An 18,038-nucleotide genomic window follows, 5' to 3' on the forward strand; every position below is an offset into this window, starting at 1 on the left:
TATATATATATATATATATACACATACATATACAATGGGCTTCTTTCAGTTTCTGTCTACCAAATCCACTCCCAAGGTTTTAGCTAGCTTAGGGCTATATATAGTAGAAGACACTTGCCCAAGGTGTCTTGCAGTGGGACTGAACCTAGAAACTTATGGTTGGGAAGCTCACTTCTTACCACACAGCCATACCTGCACCTAGGATATATGGCAAAAATAATAGGGTACTAGTAAAACTACTTTACAAATATTTCAGTTTTATGCCACTACAATTTGAGAACAATTCTTTCCGGTGTTGACTTCACTTTTCATCTTTTTAACAAAGGGTGAAAGGCGAATATCATAGGGATAATTCAATCAAACATAACCCATATAAATATCTCAAAAATATCGGATTTCCGATTAATCAAATGGGGTTATTAACAAGGAGGTATGTTTCATTTATTGTAAAGTTAAAGTGATTCTACTGATAAGAATAATGAGTGATAGCCACTGCAGCTAGTGTTGCTGTTGACGCCTATTTTTTTCCTAAGTCAGCCTTGTCTAAACAGACATATTGTCTTTTCAGGTGCCAGCGTCACATATAAAGCACGCACACTGGTGCTGTGTAAATGTACCCATGCCGGTGGCATGCAAAAAGCACCCAGCACACTCTGTAAAGTGGTTGGTATCAGGAAGGGCATCCAGCCATAGAAACCATGTCACAACAGACAATTTGGAGTCTGGACAGCTGGACAGCTCCATGTCAAACCATCTAACCCATGCCAGCATGGAAAGCAGATGTTAAATGATGATGATGATGATGACGGACTATACTGCCTAACATGTTCTCTATTTTTTTAAAACAGAAGTAATTTGAGGTATTTGTCTGCTATTTTTACTAAGTCGAGCTATCACAAAGTCTGCAAAAACTGGTAAACATCTAAATGACTGTAAACAAAAAGCAAGAATATTCTCTTTTTCCAGACAAAAGGTTATTCTATAGGGTACATGAAACAAGTATATGATACTCATGTAAAAGAAAAAATGTGTATACTACCTAAGTCTATTAAACTATAAAGAATGGTGTAATTTAAAAATCAATAGATATCTCATTTTCTACTTTGTATCTGTGGAGGCAAAAATCACTATGTAATAATGCATAAAACTATCATTTTGAATATTAAAGTATTGCTATTTTGCTGACAGCATGTATTTCCTTTAATCCCTTATCAAGCTATATATTTCTAATTTCTAAATGGACCAACACAAAGAACTATTTGTAATAAACTAGCACTGAATCTAGAAACTGATGTCTTTCGTCCATCTAATACAACTGAAATCAGAGTTAAAAAGCAGTCCACTTAACTGCTTATACTGAGGCAATAAGACAGCTACTACATGCTTATCAACCAACTACAAAATAGCAGCCAAATCTCTCTCTGAACCACACTCTAGCATATTACAAAAGGAAGGATACATTGCACAATGTGGCACTAAATACCATCTGAAAATAGGTGAAATGGCCATGAGTAAAATGCCTTCAATCATGGGTGTAGGTATGGTTGTAAGATTAAAAAATTCACTAACTTAAGTTGCTCCACCTGGGCTGAACTGCAACAACCTATACTGTTTGCAAAAAGATTGGATTTACATTACTAAATAGATTTTGATGGGGTTTTTCCCTGATTGTTTACAGTAGGACAAACATCATCAAGGCTGACTCTGCCTTTCATTCTTTCAAGGTTGATAAAATAACAACAAGCTGAGCAGTGGGTCAGCATAATTGTCTTCCCTGCCTCCTCAAAATTGCTAGCCTTGTGCCAAAATTATAAAAGAATTTTTAGACAGAATCCTAGAAATAGGTAATTAAAAGTGCATTTTGCATTTATGATGTCCAATTGTACATAAATATCAAAGGCATATTCTTTTATTCTTTAAATTGGTCCAGTCATTTGACTGCAGCCATGTTGGAGCACTGCCTTGAAGAGTTTTTTTAGCCCAACAAATCAACCCCAGGATTTATTTTTTTAAAACCTAGTGTTTATTCTATCAGTCTCTTTTGCTGAACAACTAATTTACAGGGATGTAAACACACCAACACCAGTTGTCAAGTAGTGATGGGGGAACAAACACAGACAAAGACACACACACACATATATACACGACACTTCCAAATCCACTCACAAGGCTTTGGTTGGCCCAAAGCTATAGTAGAAGACACTTGCCCAAGGTGCCACATAGTGGGACTGAACTAAGAACCATGTGGTTGGAAAGCTTCTTACCACACAGCTAAGCTATTTTTTTAATAAAGACACCTAGTAATTTGTCAAAGAAATGAAAGAAAGTAAAAATTAGTGTTTTGAATAAATGAAAAGATAAAAAAGAAACAGGAAAAGTATTTAAGAAATATTCCAAAACAGTTACTTCCTCATGGGAAAGAGCTAAAAAATACTGATCAGAATTTTCTGTCACAAAGTTTTAAAAAATTTCCATCAGTAATGAAATAAAAATTTTTTTTAATTTCCAAAGAAAAAAAAAAGGAAAAATTAGTTTCAACTAATACATCTCTCGAGGGTGTATTGTTGGACATTTTCTCTGCAACATAACTAAGCATACCATTACAGTTTTTTCATGAGCTAACTCTTTTAATACCATCCCACCTAAGACCACCCATAGTTCTATGATACAAACTTCACACTTTAACCCTTTAGCATTTCAACTGGCCATATCTGGCCAAACTATTCCACTTGTTTTATGCTCAAACTGGCCACATTCAGCCTCTCACACCTACCCTATAATGTCATTGTAAAAATAAACAATCACATCATTGAAATCGTGAAGCTACAAGATAATGCATGATTAATTCAAAGCATTGTGGATAATCCTTTCTACTATAGGCACAGGTAAGTCAATCACATCAACCCCAGTACTTGGCCAGTGTTTAATTTCTCAATCCCGAAAGGATGAAAAGCAAAGTTGACCTCAGCAGAATTTGAACTCAGAACATAAGGATGGACAAAATGCCGCAAGCATTACATTTGACAGAGTAATTTGAATGCTAAAGGGTTAAAGTGATCTAATCTAAAACTTTCTATCAAAAGTTTATATTAATTTCATGTTACTTACATCAGCTTAATAAAGATGTAGAGCATTTTACTACATTCTTCATTATTTTTAAAATTAATTGAAACAAATGCAGTATATTTCAACAGAAATGCTATTTATCTTAAAATTTTTTTACCTAAAACTTCAACTCAAAACATAACGCTTATTAAAATACTAGCTTATAAGCCGCACTCTGTGTGGACTTTTAAGCTAGCTCCTGCAGAGAACTAACTGGACTTGCCGCCCAGAACTAAAGAGAGCAATGATAATAAAGCATTTATTGGTACCCTGCCAATATGGTATTACTTTAAATTCAGTTTAAATGAAAAACTTGAAGTTCACAAATATTTGGAGTTCTTTTAAATTTGAATTTTCAATTGTTAGCATATAACAAATCCTCATCCAAACTTGATCACAATGTCGGATGCTCAAGAACCATATGAAGGGCAAATTTTCAATTCCGGAATCATCCCAATTCCAAAAAGGTATAATATGTCTATGCAAAGCAAATGTAGACTGAGATACAGGGGTCCCAGACGGATGGACAGACAGAATTTCATGTTTATTATTATAGATAAATTAATAAAATATTTCATTTAAACTATGAGTCTGAATTATAATAATCAATTCCATGTTTAAAAACTAAGCTTATAAAAGAAACCTTATCTCTTTATATATAAAATTCTTTGTCTTTCTATCTGTTTCCTGTGCATTCTCAAACGGCTCAACCAAATCAAATCAAATTTTACAGGGTCATAGTATTACATCCCATATTTGGATTAAAACAATATAACAGTTTATCTAAAATTAATCTTTCTATAGTCAACTATAATAAAGGACATTTTATACCACCACCACCACCACGTTCCAGTTTTGAATATGAGTGTGTATGTGTCTGTGAGTATGTGTGTTTGTGCATTTGTTATGTACGTTAGACCTCAGAGAGTTAAACACACACACACATCTACACATACATACACATGTGTAGATGAATGTATGTGTCTGGAGTGTGTGTGTTTGCGTGTTTGTTACCTATGTTAAGCCTTAGAGAACTAAATGCACACATCTTCACATACATATACATATGTGATGACTGACAAGTATATGTGTGTGAGTGTATGTGAGAGTATGTATGTGTGAGTATACATACATTTTTGTGATGACTGACACACACACATCTAAAGAGTAAGAGAGACAATTAAAGTGTTGGATGTACAGAAAACAGATTCCATCACATGCCAGGGGGAAAAACTAAAAGTAGTTGATAGCTTCTGTTACCTAGGTGACCAAGTCAGTAGAAGGGGTAGATGCTCTGAGAGCATAGCTGCTAGAATAAGAATAGCCTGGGCAAAGTTCAGAGAGCTCCTGCCTCTGCTGGTAACAAAGGGCCACTCGCTCAAGTGAAAGGTAGACTGTATAATGCATGTGTGCAAAAAACCATGCTACACGGCAGTGAAACATGGGTTGTGACTGCTAAGGACATGCGTAGGCTTGAAAGAAATGAAGCTAGTATACTTCACTGGATGTGTAATGTCAGTGTGCATACATGACTGAGTGTAAGTGCCCTGAGAGAAAAGTTGAACATAAGAAGCATCAGATGTGGTATGCAAGAGAGACAACTGCACTGGTATGGTCATGTGTTGCATATGGATGAGGATGGCTGTGTGAGGAAGTGTCACACTCTAATATTGGAGGGAACCTGCGGAAGAGATAGATCCAGGAAGACATGGGATGAGGTGGTGAAGCAGGACCTTTGAACGTTGGGCCTCACAGAGGCAATGACAAGCAACCGAGACCTTTGGAGATATGCCGTGCTTGAGAAGTACTGGCAAGCCAAGTGAGATCGTAGCCATGGCTGATACCAGTGTCACATAACCAGCCCATTTAAAAGTATCCTTCAATTGTCAGTCAATATGTTGTACTTGAGAACACCTGTTGAATCAAGAGAAATCATAGTCGTGGCTGATGCCAGTGCTGCCTGACGTAAAAAGCAGCATTCGCACATGGCTGGTGGCACATAAAAAGCATGATTCGAGTGTGGTCGATGCCAGCAATGCCTGACTGGCTCCTGTTCTGGTTGCATGTAAAAAGTACCATTCAAGCATGGTTGATGCCAGTGCTGCCTGACTAGCTCTCGTGCTGGTGGTACATAAAAAGCACCGTTCGAGCATGGTTGATGCCATGCTGCCTGTCTGGCTCCCATGCCAGTGGCATGTAAAAAGCACAATTGATGCCAGTGTCGGCTGACTGGCCCTTGTGCTAGAGACACATAAAAAGCACCCACTACAGTCTCAGAGTGGTTGGCATTAGGAATGGTATCTAGCTGTAGAAACGTTGCCAGATCAGATTGGAGCCTGGTGCAGCCTCCTGGCTTGCCAGTCCTCAGTCAAACCGTCCAACCCATGCCAGCATGAAAAGCAGACGCTAAACGATGATGACGTTGATATTCAGTGAGAGAGAGTGTTATCCTGAGGTGTGCATCAATGTATGTCTGTGTGTGTCTGTCTTAGTATATGTATGTGAGAGTGTACGTATGCGTGAGTGTATGTGTGATAATTTTCCAGCTGTAGAAACTCTGCCAAATTAGATTGGAGCCTGATGTTGCCATCCGGTTTCACCAGTCCTCAGTCAAATCGTCCAACCCATGCTAGCATGGAAAGCGGACGTTAAACGATGATGATGATGATGATGATGATTTGGATTAAAACAATATAACACTTTATCTAAAACTACTATAGACAACTAAGTGAATAATTCAACAACTATGTCACATTTTGTATATGAATGTGTATATATCTGTGAGTGTGTGTGTTTGTTGGGTACACAGACATACATTTACACATACATAAAAATATATGTGACAACTGACAAAGAAAATGAAGTGAAAATTTATGCGTTCCTCTCATACCCACAGATACTCCATTTGAATTTAACAAGCTTCAGTTTCTAGTCAAACTAAGTTTTGGTATTTCAATTAACAAATCTCAGGGTCAATCCCTCAAAGCAGTTGGATTTCATTTCTCTACTACATGCTTCTCCTACAGCCAAAACTATGTTGCTTGCTCATGAGTTGGAAGCAACAACAATTTATTCATTTGCACAAAAAATTACACAATGAATATTGTTTACTCTGAGGTGCTTCAAGATTGACAGATTTTCATTTCTAAATTCTATTATCATTACAATTTGGATATTTTTTAATAAAATATAGATATTTTGAAATAATTACAAGAAAAAAATAAATCGACATATTTATTGTTTACTAATCCAAATATGAACAGCAGTAACCGGGGAAAATATTTAGCTAGTTGGATATAAAGCTAAAGAGCTTAAGACAATGCACATGTTGATAAAAAACCAGTAAAGATAGATACAAGACAATGAAGGCATCTCTGCATGGTCATACAACCTGCTAGAGATAACAGCAATATTTCTCTCAAGTAAGGCAGCGAGCTGGCAGAATCATTAGCATGTCGGGCAAAATGTTTAGCAGCATTTTGTCAATCCTTAGATTCTGGGTTCAAACGCCACTGAGGTTGACTTGCCTCTCATCCTTTCAGGGTCAATAAAATAAGTACCAGTTGAACAATGGGGTCAATTTAATTGACTTAGCACCTCCCCAAAATTGCTGGCCTTTTGCCAAAATTTGAAACTAATATTTCTCTCAAGTTACACCTTTACTGTCTTAAAAAAATAAAAAGAAAGGTTTTGGATATTCTAGTCAAAATAAGGGATGGTCAGAACTGTCTCCTCAATCAAAAATAAACGACAGCAATAACTCATAAGGACTACACTGTGTCACATGATTTTCGTCCTTGGATAGCAACTGTTATTTCTTATTTGCTTACCCCTAGAAAATATGAAAAATGGCTAATATTTCCATCAAACTTTGCTTTTCTTACATTTATTCAAACCCCAACCAATCCCTCTCAACACATGGATCTGATGCTCCCCAACTACTCCTGCTCATCATCAGAGATGCACATATTGTCAGCCACTAAGGGACATGCTTAAGTGGTTAAGGTCAAGTAACTGACAAGTAAATCTGTGGTATCGAGCAGAATATTTACTATAATGATATTTCTGCTTCAGCCACTCAGTATTGAATCTGTCTGAAATGTAATGGAAAAAAAGGTCAGTCTCAAAACATTGGTGTTCTGGTCACAAAAGCAAAATTTGAAGGGAATAGTTGTCTTTTCCTTTGATTTCTAGATAGAAGCAGGTAGGAAATAACACTTACTGACCAAAGGGAAAAAAGGAAAAATTTCATTATACAGTGTTATTTATTAACCTACCCCAGAATAACCAGTTATGTCCTCAAAGTACCGCATCAAACAAACATGGCTTTCTTTCAGAATACCGACATCCTCAGTGACTTCCACTCCTTTTTTACGCGCACGAGATGATTTCTTGTCTCTGAGGATAAGATTGTGTTGTATTTTCTTGAATCGGATTTTCAAGTGGTTATCAATTTGAGTTTGGTAAAATGGAAAAGCTTCATATAATAGCAAGTCTTCATCTACTCGAGCCTGGAAAATACATATAAAAGCAAAAACAATCAAATGATGTATTATGGAAATTTGGAAAAAAAAAGATATATATAGGGTGATAAATCTAATATTAATTCAATTTAAAACCAAGTGGCCTACCATATAAAAAAATCTGAAAATTCAGAGAAAATTGTATTACACATGTATAAGGGATGACCACTAGGTGGACATCCAATATGCTAGAAAGAGGTCAGCAACAACCCAGTCACAAAGAAAAATAATGTTCTCCAGAAAAAACTTCGCTAAGCACCAGAACAAGACAAAATGAGAAATATACAGAAATATATATATATATATATATATATATATATATATATATATATATATATATATATATGTGTGTGTGTGTGTGTATATATATATATATATATATATAAAATACAAAATGGGACAAGAACACAAAAAATCCAGACAGTTAGGTGATACAAAAAAGGGACAACAAAACATCCAAATAGACAATACAAAGAAAACAAGAAGAGGTGATTTGGAGTTTTCTTTCCTCAGTCGAGTTCCAGATTATCTTTGCAATTTTGGCTGGTTATACTCGAGATTGCTCCAATCTGGCCAGCCCCAAGGAAAAACTAAGCTAACAGTATTAGATCCCTTGAAAGAAAGCAGCGAATGTATACGAAAACAAGGTAGGGAAAAAAAACGGAGAATGTTACACAAATACAAATAACAGGACATAAAAACAAGTGTCTTTTGACTATGGACAAATTAAATTAAGCTGGCGCGTGTGGAAATAAAGCTTTACGGCAGGGATACAAGATTTCACAGGCACAGGGAGGAATATAGATGTTGCATGGACGACAGCCGAACCAAGAAAGAAAGATCAGGCTTGGCCGAACACCAGTCATGTCGGGAGAGAAGAGAGAGAGGTAGGGAAAGAGGAACAGAAGAAAATAATTACAGGGACACAGTGAAGTGAAAAGAGAAGGATATATATCATCATCATCGTTTAATGTCCGCTTTCCATGCTAGCATGGGTTGGACGATTTGACTGAGGACTGGTGAACCAGATGGCTACACCAGGCTCCAATCTGATTTGGCAGAGCTTCTACAGCTGGATGCCCTTCCAACGCCAACCACTCCGAGAGTGTAGTGGATGCTTTTACGTGCCACCGGCATGAAGGCCAGTCAGGTGGTACTGGCAACGACCACGCTCAATCTCACTCGAATGTCTTTACACATGCCACTGGCACAAGTGCCAGGATGGCGATGCTGGGCACAGGTGCCATCACGATTTTACTTTCGCTTGCCCCAACAGGTCTTCGCAAGCCAAGTTTTGTGTCCAATGAAGGAGAAGACGTTGGCATGGGTGCCAGTCGTCGAATTTAGTTCGATTTCAATTTCACTTGCCTCAACAGGTCTTCGCAAGCGGAGTTTAGTGTCCAATGAAGGAAGGCACACATAAGGCAGAGGCCTTGGATTTAGGTCTCACTTGGCATGCCGGGTCTTCCCATGCACAGCATATTTCCAAAGGTCTCGGTCAGAAGTCATCGCCTCGGTGAGACCCAATGTTCGAAGGTCATGCTTCACCACCTCATCCCAGGTCTTCCTAGGCCTACCTCTTCCACAGGTTCCCTCAACTGCTAGGGTGTGGCACTTTTTCACACAGCTATCCTCATCCATTCTCGCCACATGACCATACCAGCGCAATCGTCTCTCTCGCATACCACAACTGATGCTTCTTAGGTTCAACTTTTCTCTCAAGGTACTTACACTTACCTACAATAATTACAGCAGTTGTTGTAAATGCCAGCCTCCACTGTCATTCGTTAAACATGTAGAGAGGTTTTTATCATATTAGAGAATGATGAATGTATTACACTAGAGAAGTAAAATTTAGCTTACCAATAAATGAGGCCGTGAATTGCGACAACCAAGCCCAACCAACAGAAGCTCCTTAATAACTGGCATATCACCAATAACTTTTTCTTGTCGGTCACTACTACTACTAGTATTGCTCATACTGCAAAAGAAAAAGAAAACGATTATTTGGAGGGGGGGGTTGTTAGTTTGTTTGGATTTGGTGAATGAGGTCATTTTTTTTTTTATCTGAATAAACGGAAATAAATCAAAACATGACTGTGTATTTAATCCTTTGACACCAACTCAACTAAGACGACCTTTAATTCAATTACACAAAGAAAAAAAACATCCATTTTAAAATTTTCATATTTACATTACGATCATCCAACAATTTTTTATATAACAACCTTTTGTTAACTTATGTTCCAAACATAGGCTGCATTACGAAGAAGTTGCTTATTTTACGAAATCCTTCCAAAATTAATTGAAACATAAAGGTAGTATATTTCAATAGAAATCATTATCATTATTCTATTGTTCATTTTTCCATCTTGCATGAGTAAGATGAGTCAGACAAAAACTTGTTGAGGTAGATTTCCTGTGGCTAGATGCTCTTGCAATAACCAACCCTCCCTTGTTTCCAAGAAAGGTAATATTTGCCAGTCATTTATTCAACCAAATGAACACCTCGGAGGCCAAATACATTTTCATAAAAGATTGTAAGCAAATGATACTGTCTGTAGGAACAGCGATTTAATTTTCAATATATGCACAAACAAGAGGAAGACAAAAAACACATAACATGACAATCTTCTTTCAGTTTCCATCTACCAATTCTATAAAATATAAGTCAGTCTGCAACCATAGTAGAAGATGTCAACTAAAGCAGAAGATGCCATGCAGTGGAAATGAACTTTATGCCACATAGTTCTCACGCAGACTTGTTAACCACCAAGCCATCCCTACACTTATATGCGGTGACATTTGTGACTGAAGGAAGACCCCTTCAGTCACAAATGATCATGGGATTACACCAAGAAAGTTCCCCTCCAAGGCACAAGTCCAGGCAAAATTGTTTGTGGAAGATCAGCAGTCACCCATGCATATCAGTTGTTGTTCAAGAGAAAGGCAAAGACCAATACAGCTTGGCACCAGTGATGTTGCAACTCATTTCTACAGCCGAGTGAACTGGAGCAATGTGAAATAAACAAATATTAAAAAATATGAAGCAGCCCAAATGGATAAGTTTTGATACCTCTCACTTACTGATCAATAGATAGTTTTTGTCCTGCAGCAAATTATATCAAAAGGCAACACACTTAACTCTTTAACAGAGTAATCTGAAGATCACTCTGTCAAATGTAATGCTTATTTCTCCATATTGCTTTGAATTCATCATATATGAAGTGGAATCAAAAAGTTCCAGGACTAGTTATGTTTAATAAAAAATAACTTATTTACCTAAGTTTTAACATCACCTTCTTCCAACATCATCTTCTTCCAAACAGTCACCTTATACAGCAATACAACCATCCCAGTATTCCTGTCACTTTTGGAATCCAGCCTGGAAGTCATTTTCCATAAGCAAGACAAGGACCTTCTGCAATTCCCTCTGGATATCAACAGTGTTAAAACAGTGACCTTTGAGCTGCAATTCTCTCTGGATATCAACAGTGTTAAAACAGTGACCTTTGAGCTGCATTTTCATCTTGAGGAAGAGATGGAAGTCTACAGGTGATAAGTCTGATGAATAGGACAAGTGCAAAAATGATACCTTGTTGATTTTGGCAACAAACTCGTGAGTGAGGAGAGTTTGGTGACAGGGTGCATTGTCATCATGAAGAATCCAATTCTTTGCGCTCCACAGATCCAGTCGCTTTCACTAAATGTCCTCCCTCAAACACTTCAAAACGTCACAGTAGAACTCTCAATTGATGGTCTGGCCCTGGGGGACAAATTCTCAATGCACAATACCACATTTCCATAAGTGATGCTTGTAGCAGGTCTTCCAAGGATGTTCTTCCACTTTTGAAGTGCCTGTTCCACTCGAAACACTGTGTACCACCTGTTGCCTCATCGCCGTAAGATTGTCAAAGTATTTCAATGTCTCTGTAGCAGACTTACCAAGTTTAACACAAAATTTCACACTGGCGTTTTGTTCCTGTCCATGATAAAATCGCAGGCTACAGCATACATGTGATCAGAAAAACAGAAATTTTACAACTTGTGAAGTAAACACATCGATGAAGGTCACTGCTTGCTCTCACTGCACACGCAGCTGTGTGCTGTCATCTGTTGGCATGCTACAGAACTAGTCTGGAAACTTTTTGAAACCACCTCATATAATCTCATCCCTTTCAGATTTCAATGATCTGATTGCTTATATTTTGAATAATATTGTATAAGTATGAGAGGCTGGATCTTGCTTGCTTGAACATAAAACAAGTAGAATATTTAGTTTAAAAGCTAAAGGGTTAAATCTACTTGACTAAGCTATCATGCATAATTAATAAATCATTATAATCTCTAAATCTTCTTATGTTCTTGGGATGACTTTAAATTGCATCTAGTATTGAGGTCTGTTTCAGGAGTTCCAAGATTTGTGGGAGTGTAGAACCACCTCTTAACTATTATTGTTCCCAGGTCTATTCTGACCCAGAGTACTAGCACCTGTCAGGGTCCCAGATCTGAGTTAATTAGCACGTAAATAAAGTCAGCTGTAAACATGGGAATAAACAGCCCCAGATCAATCAAATCACGGATGGCACCTTGCTAAAGCCTCACATCTTATAAGCACCCAAGCCACAGTTAAGTTGAAATCATGGGATGCAGTATGGCAGACATGAACTATTGAGCCAATGGCAAATGTCACTAAATGCTGAGCAGATGAACAGTCAACAAACTGTCAATGGCCAGGATCAACCAGTTTAGTTAGCAATCTACTGCTATCATTTGTAGTCACAGCAACCGCAGATGAGACATTCAGCTATTGATTAACTAATATGATTTATTGGTCTGGGCGAGTTGCCTGACTGAATCCTGATTAGGATGATGATGACGGCCTCTAAATTATAATTTGGTAGATGTAAGAATATTACCTCAAAAGAAAAAGAATTATATAATTTATTCAGAAAACATTAATATAAAAAACAACTGCATAAAGAAGTGCCAATCCCTAAATGTAGAGGGAACCTGTGGAGGAGGTAGGCCCAAGAAGACATGGGACAAGGCAATGATGTAAGATCTTCAGGTGCTGAATTTCATGGAGACAATGACAAGTGACCAAGACCTTTGTCGATTTGCTGTTTGATAAGACACTTCAAGCCAAGTTAAATTGTAGTCGTAGCCAGTGTCGGAAACACATAAAACACACCCATACCAGTGACATGTAAAAGGCACCCACTACATTCTGTGGAGTGGTTGGCACTAGGAAGAGCACCCAGCCATAGAAACCAAGCCAAAACACACTGGAGCCTGCTGCAGCTCTCTGGCTTACCAGATCCAGTCAAACCATCTAACCCATGCCAGCATGGAAAACAGATACTAAATGATGATGATGATGATTATATATATATACACACACACATATATATATATATATATATATATATATATATATATATTGGTGGAAACAAGCTTTTTTTTTTCACATAATAAATGGAAACTATCCTAGAACTTAAGGATGGAAGAGACACAGCATTTTACATACCTAGGCCTTACAGATAATTCTGTCATTTGCACACTGTCCACCAAAACCTTTTGTCCCATAGGAAAATTCTTTACATAATAGGTCATTCGAAAATCAGGTAAGGTATAAATCTGCAAAGAAAATAATGAGATACTTCTTGATTTTTCTTTTTTACACACTTGAAATAGACAAAAAAAAACAAACACAAAGAGCAACACTGGTATACAGGAAGCAAAGTGATCCCTTCCCAAATAGAATCAAAACAAAAGAAAAGATTCTACAAAAAGTATACCACCACAACAAAGCATAATATCATCCTCTCATATTTATACATCATCATTTAACATCATTTTTCCATTCATGCATGGATTAAATGAAATTTAAGGCAGATTTTCTGCAACTGGATGCCCTTCCTATTGCCAACCCTCACTATTTTCCCATAGCTAGACATGTTTCTCCAGGAAGACTGGAAATGAACAAGCTTGCTTGTATGACAATGATGCTCTTTTACAATAATCACATGATATCTAGACAAGGGTACACACAAACACACATATATACATAGACATACAGGGTGCAATGAGTAAATTGTCACCATTTTATATTTTTAATTTCGTGCATGTGCATTATTTGCTTTTGATTTTGTCGACTACACATTATAGTATGGTCAGTTGGGCACTGTCTGTGAGAAAAACATCACCATGATGCAATTCACTCTGCCAGAAATTTGGAAACATGTTGTACTGCTTGGCATTTGTGCCGGAAGCTCCAATATGAACAGATGGTGAACACACAGAACAAATATTGGCTTGCTGTGTCTCTAAAACATGTACCGAGAGTGATAAAAATCAAACTTCCAGTTAACATCATGGTGTTTGGAGTGATCACTAGTGATGGTGACATTATGCCTCCATTCATCTTCCCACACGGCCTCAGACTCAACATGGAGGCCTACATCAAGTGCCTGGAGGAGGTAATGCTGCCCTAGGTCAAGAGGGTGGCTACTGGAAGACTATGTCTGGCAACAGGACCCTGCACCAAGCCACACAAGCAGGAGAATCCAGTCATGGCTGTCAGACAATTTCTGCAATCACATCACTCCTAACATCTGGCCACCTAACTTCCCAGACTGCAACCCCCTTGAGCGAGAGGCCAACAAAACTCCTTGTAACATCAAAGATGAACTGAAAGCAAGGATTATGACAGCATTCACCAACTTAAACAAGGAGACCGTCCAGAAGAATTGCAGGAGATTCTGAAGTTATCCAGAGGCCGTGGTTGAAGCCAATGGCAATTTTATTGAATAAATTTACTCTTTAGTATTTCAAGATATTTTTATGTAATTTTGGAAAATATATCTGCTAAAATGATACGTCAGTGTTATTTTCATTTTTGCATAATTTAGACAACAATATATTCACCAGACCCTGTACATATATACATTAAGTGGTCAACATAAGGAAGAGCATCCAGCCATAGAAACCATGCCACAACTGACAGTTGGAGTCTGAACAGCTCCCTCATGTCAAACCGTCCAGCCCAAGCCAGCATGAAGAGCAGACATTAAACAATGATGATGATTCAATGGCCCTTATTCAGTTTCCCTCTAGTAAATCTACTCACAAGGCTTTGGTTAGCCTGGGACAATAATAAAGGACTGTCCAAGGCGCAACACAGTGGGACTAAACCCAAGACTACATGGTTGGGAAGCAAACATACCAGCATCCTAATCTTTTATGCAGAAATAATTGGATTACTCAGTATAACACCATTACATGACTGGGGTGCTTTTAGTGGAATCCATTTTGATGCAAGTGTTCAGGCTAGATGTCTGGTCTAAGGATAATTTCCTCCCTTCCAGCCCTGGAAACCCCTGAAAAAGGTCATAAATCATCATCATCATCGTTTAACGTCTGCTTTGCATGCTAGCATGGGTTGGACAATTTGATTGAGGACTGGTGAACCAGATGGTTACACCAGGCTCCCTTTTTCCTTTAATAAATCCACTAAAGAAAATTACACCAGCTAATGACTTTGATGACCAACCATGTCTTCGATTTTACTTCCATTCATCTTCTTTCACATAATGTACCACTTCACAGTCATATTCAGCTCATTCCTCAGAAATCACTTCACTCTTCAAAGCACTACCCTGTTTCATTGCCTTATGGAATTACGCATCTCAAACTAAATGTTTAAACTCACCTCAAGTACACCATTTTCCCGACATATTACAACCCAATAAGAAGCTTTTATTTCTTTTTTTTGGTAGATATCAGATGGACTGAAGATGAAATGAAATGAAAACAATCAATGTAATGAGCTGCACTAATTAGCAATAATTACAGTAAGAGTAAAATTTTAGAAGGTAACGTAAACAAAATTTCTTAATGAAAATATATCAGACTTAACAAATTCACTAAATCATAAGCACATATAGAGTTACAGGCTCGCTCTCTGAGTTTAAAGCTAAGATGCTTTCTGTAGAAGTTCATTTTGCAACCACATCGTTTCAGGTTCAGTCCCACCACAGAACCTAGAGTAAGGTTCTTCTACTATAACCTCAGGTTGGCCAAATGCCTTGTGAGGGAATTTAGTTGGTAGTGTAGGAGTCGTGTGTGTGTGTGTGTGTGTGTGTGTGTGTGTGTGTGTGTGTGTGTGTGCACACATATGTTGGTGTGTGCATGCATGTCTTTGTCTCCCATTGCTTGTAAATGGTACTGGTTTGTTTATGCTTCCATAGCTTGGTGGTTTAGCAAAAGGAATTGACAGAAAAAGTACCAGGCTTAAAATAAGCACTGCTAGGGGTGGGGAGTCAATTGCCAATCTGATTGACTGAAGCTTTCAAGGTGTGTGCCCCTATCATGACTGCTGTCCAATGACTAAAACAAGTAAAAGGCTAAAAGAAAAGAACATTTTTATGTGTTGCTGGTAGAACCATCAATATTCAATATTAGCCTGTGGGAAGATATGAAATAAGTACTGTATGCTAACACTCAGTAATTATAGTGATGACACAGCTTATAGATTTGTACTCCTTACAAAACTAATCTATTGCTAGAATTGGGCCAGTGAGAGCTGAATGCTTTTGTCAGATACACAGCATATTACTGAAGACAGAAGTTGAAACCTCTGTCCATTACTGGCAAGACTATACCATGTTCATTTCTGCTTTCAACTTATCTAGCACTAAATAAATTTCTTGCTTTTAATCCTAACATAACTAGTTCAATACAGGCAATGTGAACATAGCTAGATGCCTAATTATCTTCTAAAAGTGACAAAAGGTCCAGCATAATAACAAATTTAAAGACAGAAAAATAACTTAGTAAACGAATAGCTAATTCAAGCATTATGTTAACAAACTGCTTTGTCATAGGTAGCTCTTAGTTTAAAACTGGATACAGCTAGATTGATCTCTAACATTCTAAAAATCAATCAACAGACTCATTATATTCAATGAATAAATTCTGGAGACCCAAAATATGTCTATCAGACTTATGTTTATGACTTATCAGAAACTACCTGATATATGTATACTCAATCAGTTTAATTGAAGTTTCCAAATAGTCATTATCAAATGATTTATTACCTCTGTTTAGGAGCATGTTTATTGCTATTGTTTACAGTTTTCCCAAACACAGATTCAGATTCTCCATACAGTAATTCATCTTCATCATCAATGAAGCTGGAGAGAGAGGAAATAAAATAAAAAAGGTTACAAACATGAAAATAATAGGGGAAAAATAACGTTTTGGTAAATCATATAAATTTCAATGTACTATTTCAAACACACGTACACACATGAATATACACATAAATGGTCACATTCACGTAAACACATATGCACAAACATGTTAAACACACAAAAGCACATGTTAATACACACATACACATACGCCAACAGAGACATATTTATTCCAACACATACATGCAAATGCTCAAATTCAAAACACAACAAAATTAACACTGAGTAACCAAAAAGCAGAAAACATTTGATTAGAAATAGAACTTGAATTTCTTTTACAATGGCATTAGAATTCAGGATTAGTTACCAAGATTTTAACATGAATTTCAAATTCCGCCAAGGTTGACTTTGCCTTTCATTCTTTCAAGATCAATAAAACAAGTACCAATTGAATACTGAGGTTGATGTAATCAACTTACCTCCTCCTCTGAAATTACTGGCCTTGAGCCAAAATTTGAAACCAACATTTCCACTAAAACTAAAATAATCTTTATGTGACCATTCAATAAAAGGACAGAGTGAAAAAAACCCACAATTGAAAAATAGAGAATCAAGTAAGTACCTGCAAGTGAGATTACTAGATAACCGTTCTTCTGGTATTTTGTGTACTTTGGTAAATTCCAGTGGGTTTGCAGAATATGTATCGGCTTTGATCGTTGTTGTGGTAAATAACCCACTGAGATCTTTATAGGCACATAAACTGATGATTTTGTTTTTCTGAAATAGTTATAATACATTGTTTTTGCAGTTAAAGCATTTTTATTATTTTGAGGAGTAGAAATTCCAGATTTTTAATTATATATAAATTAAAATGAATGAAAAGAAAGGACAAAAGGGAAAAAGAAAATAAAGTGAAGAAAAGGAAAAATGAAAGAGAAATGAAATAGGTATAGGCATGACTACATGGTTACAAGTTTCACTTCTCAACCATGTGGTTTCAGGTTCTAACCCACTGTTTGGCACTTTGAACCAGTGTCTTCTATTATAGCTTTGGGTTGACCAATACCTCGTGAATTAAATTTGATAGATGGAAGCTGTACAGAAGCCCATCGTATGTATGTGCATGTGTGTGTACCCTAGTCTTGACATCATGAGAAGGCTGTGAGTGAGTATCATCATCATACAAGCTATGATGTTTGTTTCTAGTCTTCCA

At 37.1% G+C, this 18,038-nt stretch overlaps 1 protein-coding gene across 2 annotated transcripts in view; it reads right to left on the reverse strand.

Moving 5' to 3' along the window:
- The window catches only part of LOC106871560 (cleavage and polyadenylation specificity factor subunit 1), a 101,418-nt gene that overhangs the window by 48,069 nt on the left and 35,311 nt on the right, over positions 1-18,038 (reverse strand). For both annotated transcript variants that reach the window (XM_014918065.2, XM_052968705.1), the window contains exons 20-25: positions 17,448-17,602; positions 16,730-16,825; positions 15,343-15,421; positions 13,159-13,268; positions 9,492-9,609; positions 7,383-7,616 (exon numbers count right to left, since the gene is read on the reverse strand). In XM_014918065.2, the coding sequence (XP_014773551.1) occupies positions 7,383-7,616; positions 9,492-9,609; positions 13,159-13,268; positions 15,343-15,421; positions 16,730-16,825; positions 17,448-17,602 (792 nt within the window). The remainder of the gene's footprint in view (positions 1-7,382; positions 7,617-9,491; positions 9,610-13,158; positions 13,269-15,342; positions 15,422-16,729; positions 16,826-17,447; positions 17,603-18,038) is intronic.

This window comes from Octopus bimaculoides, chromosome 6 (assembly GCF_001194135.2).
Source record: "Octopus bimaculoides isolate UCB-OBI-ISO-001 chromosome 6, ASM119413v2, whole genome shotgun sequence".
NCBI classification, from domain to species: domain Eukaryota; kingdom Metazoa; phylum Mollusca; class Cephalopoda; order Octopoda; family Octopodidae; genus Octopus; species Octopus bimaculoides.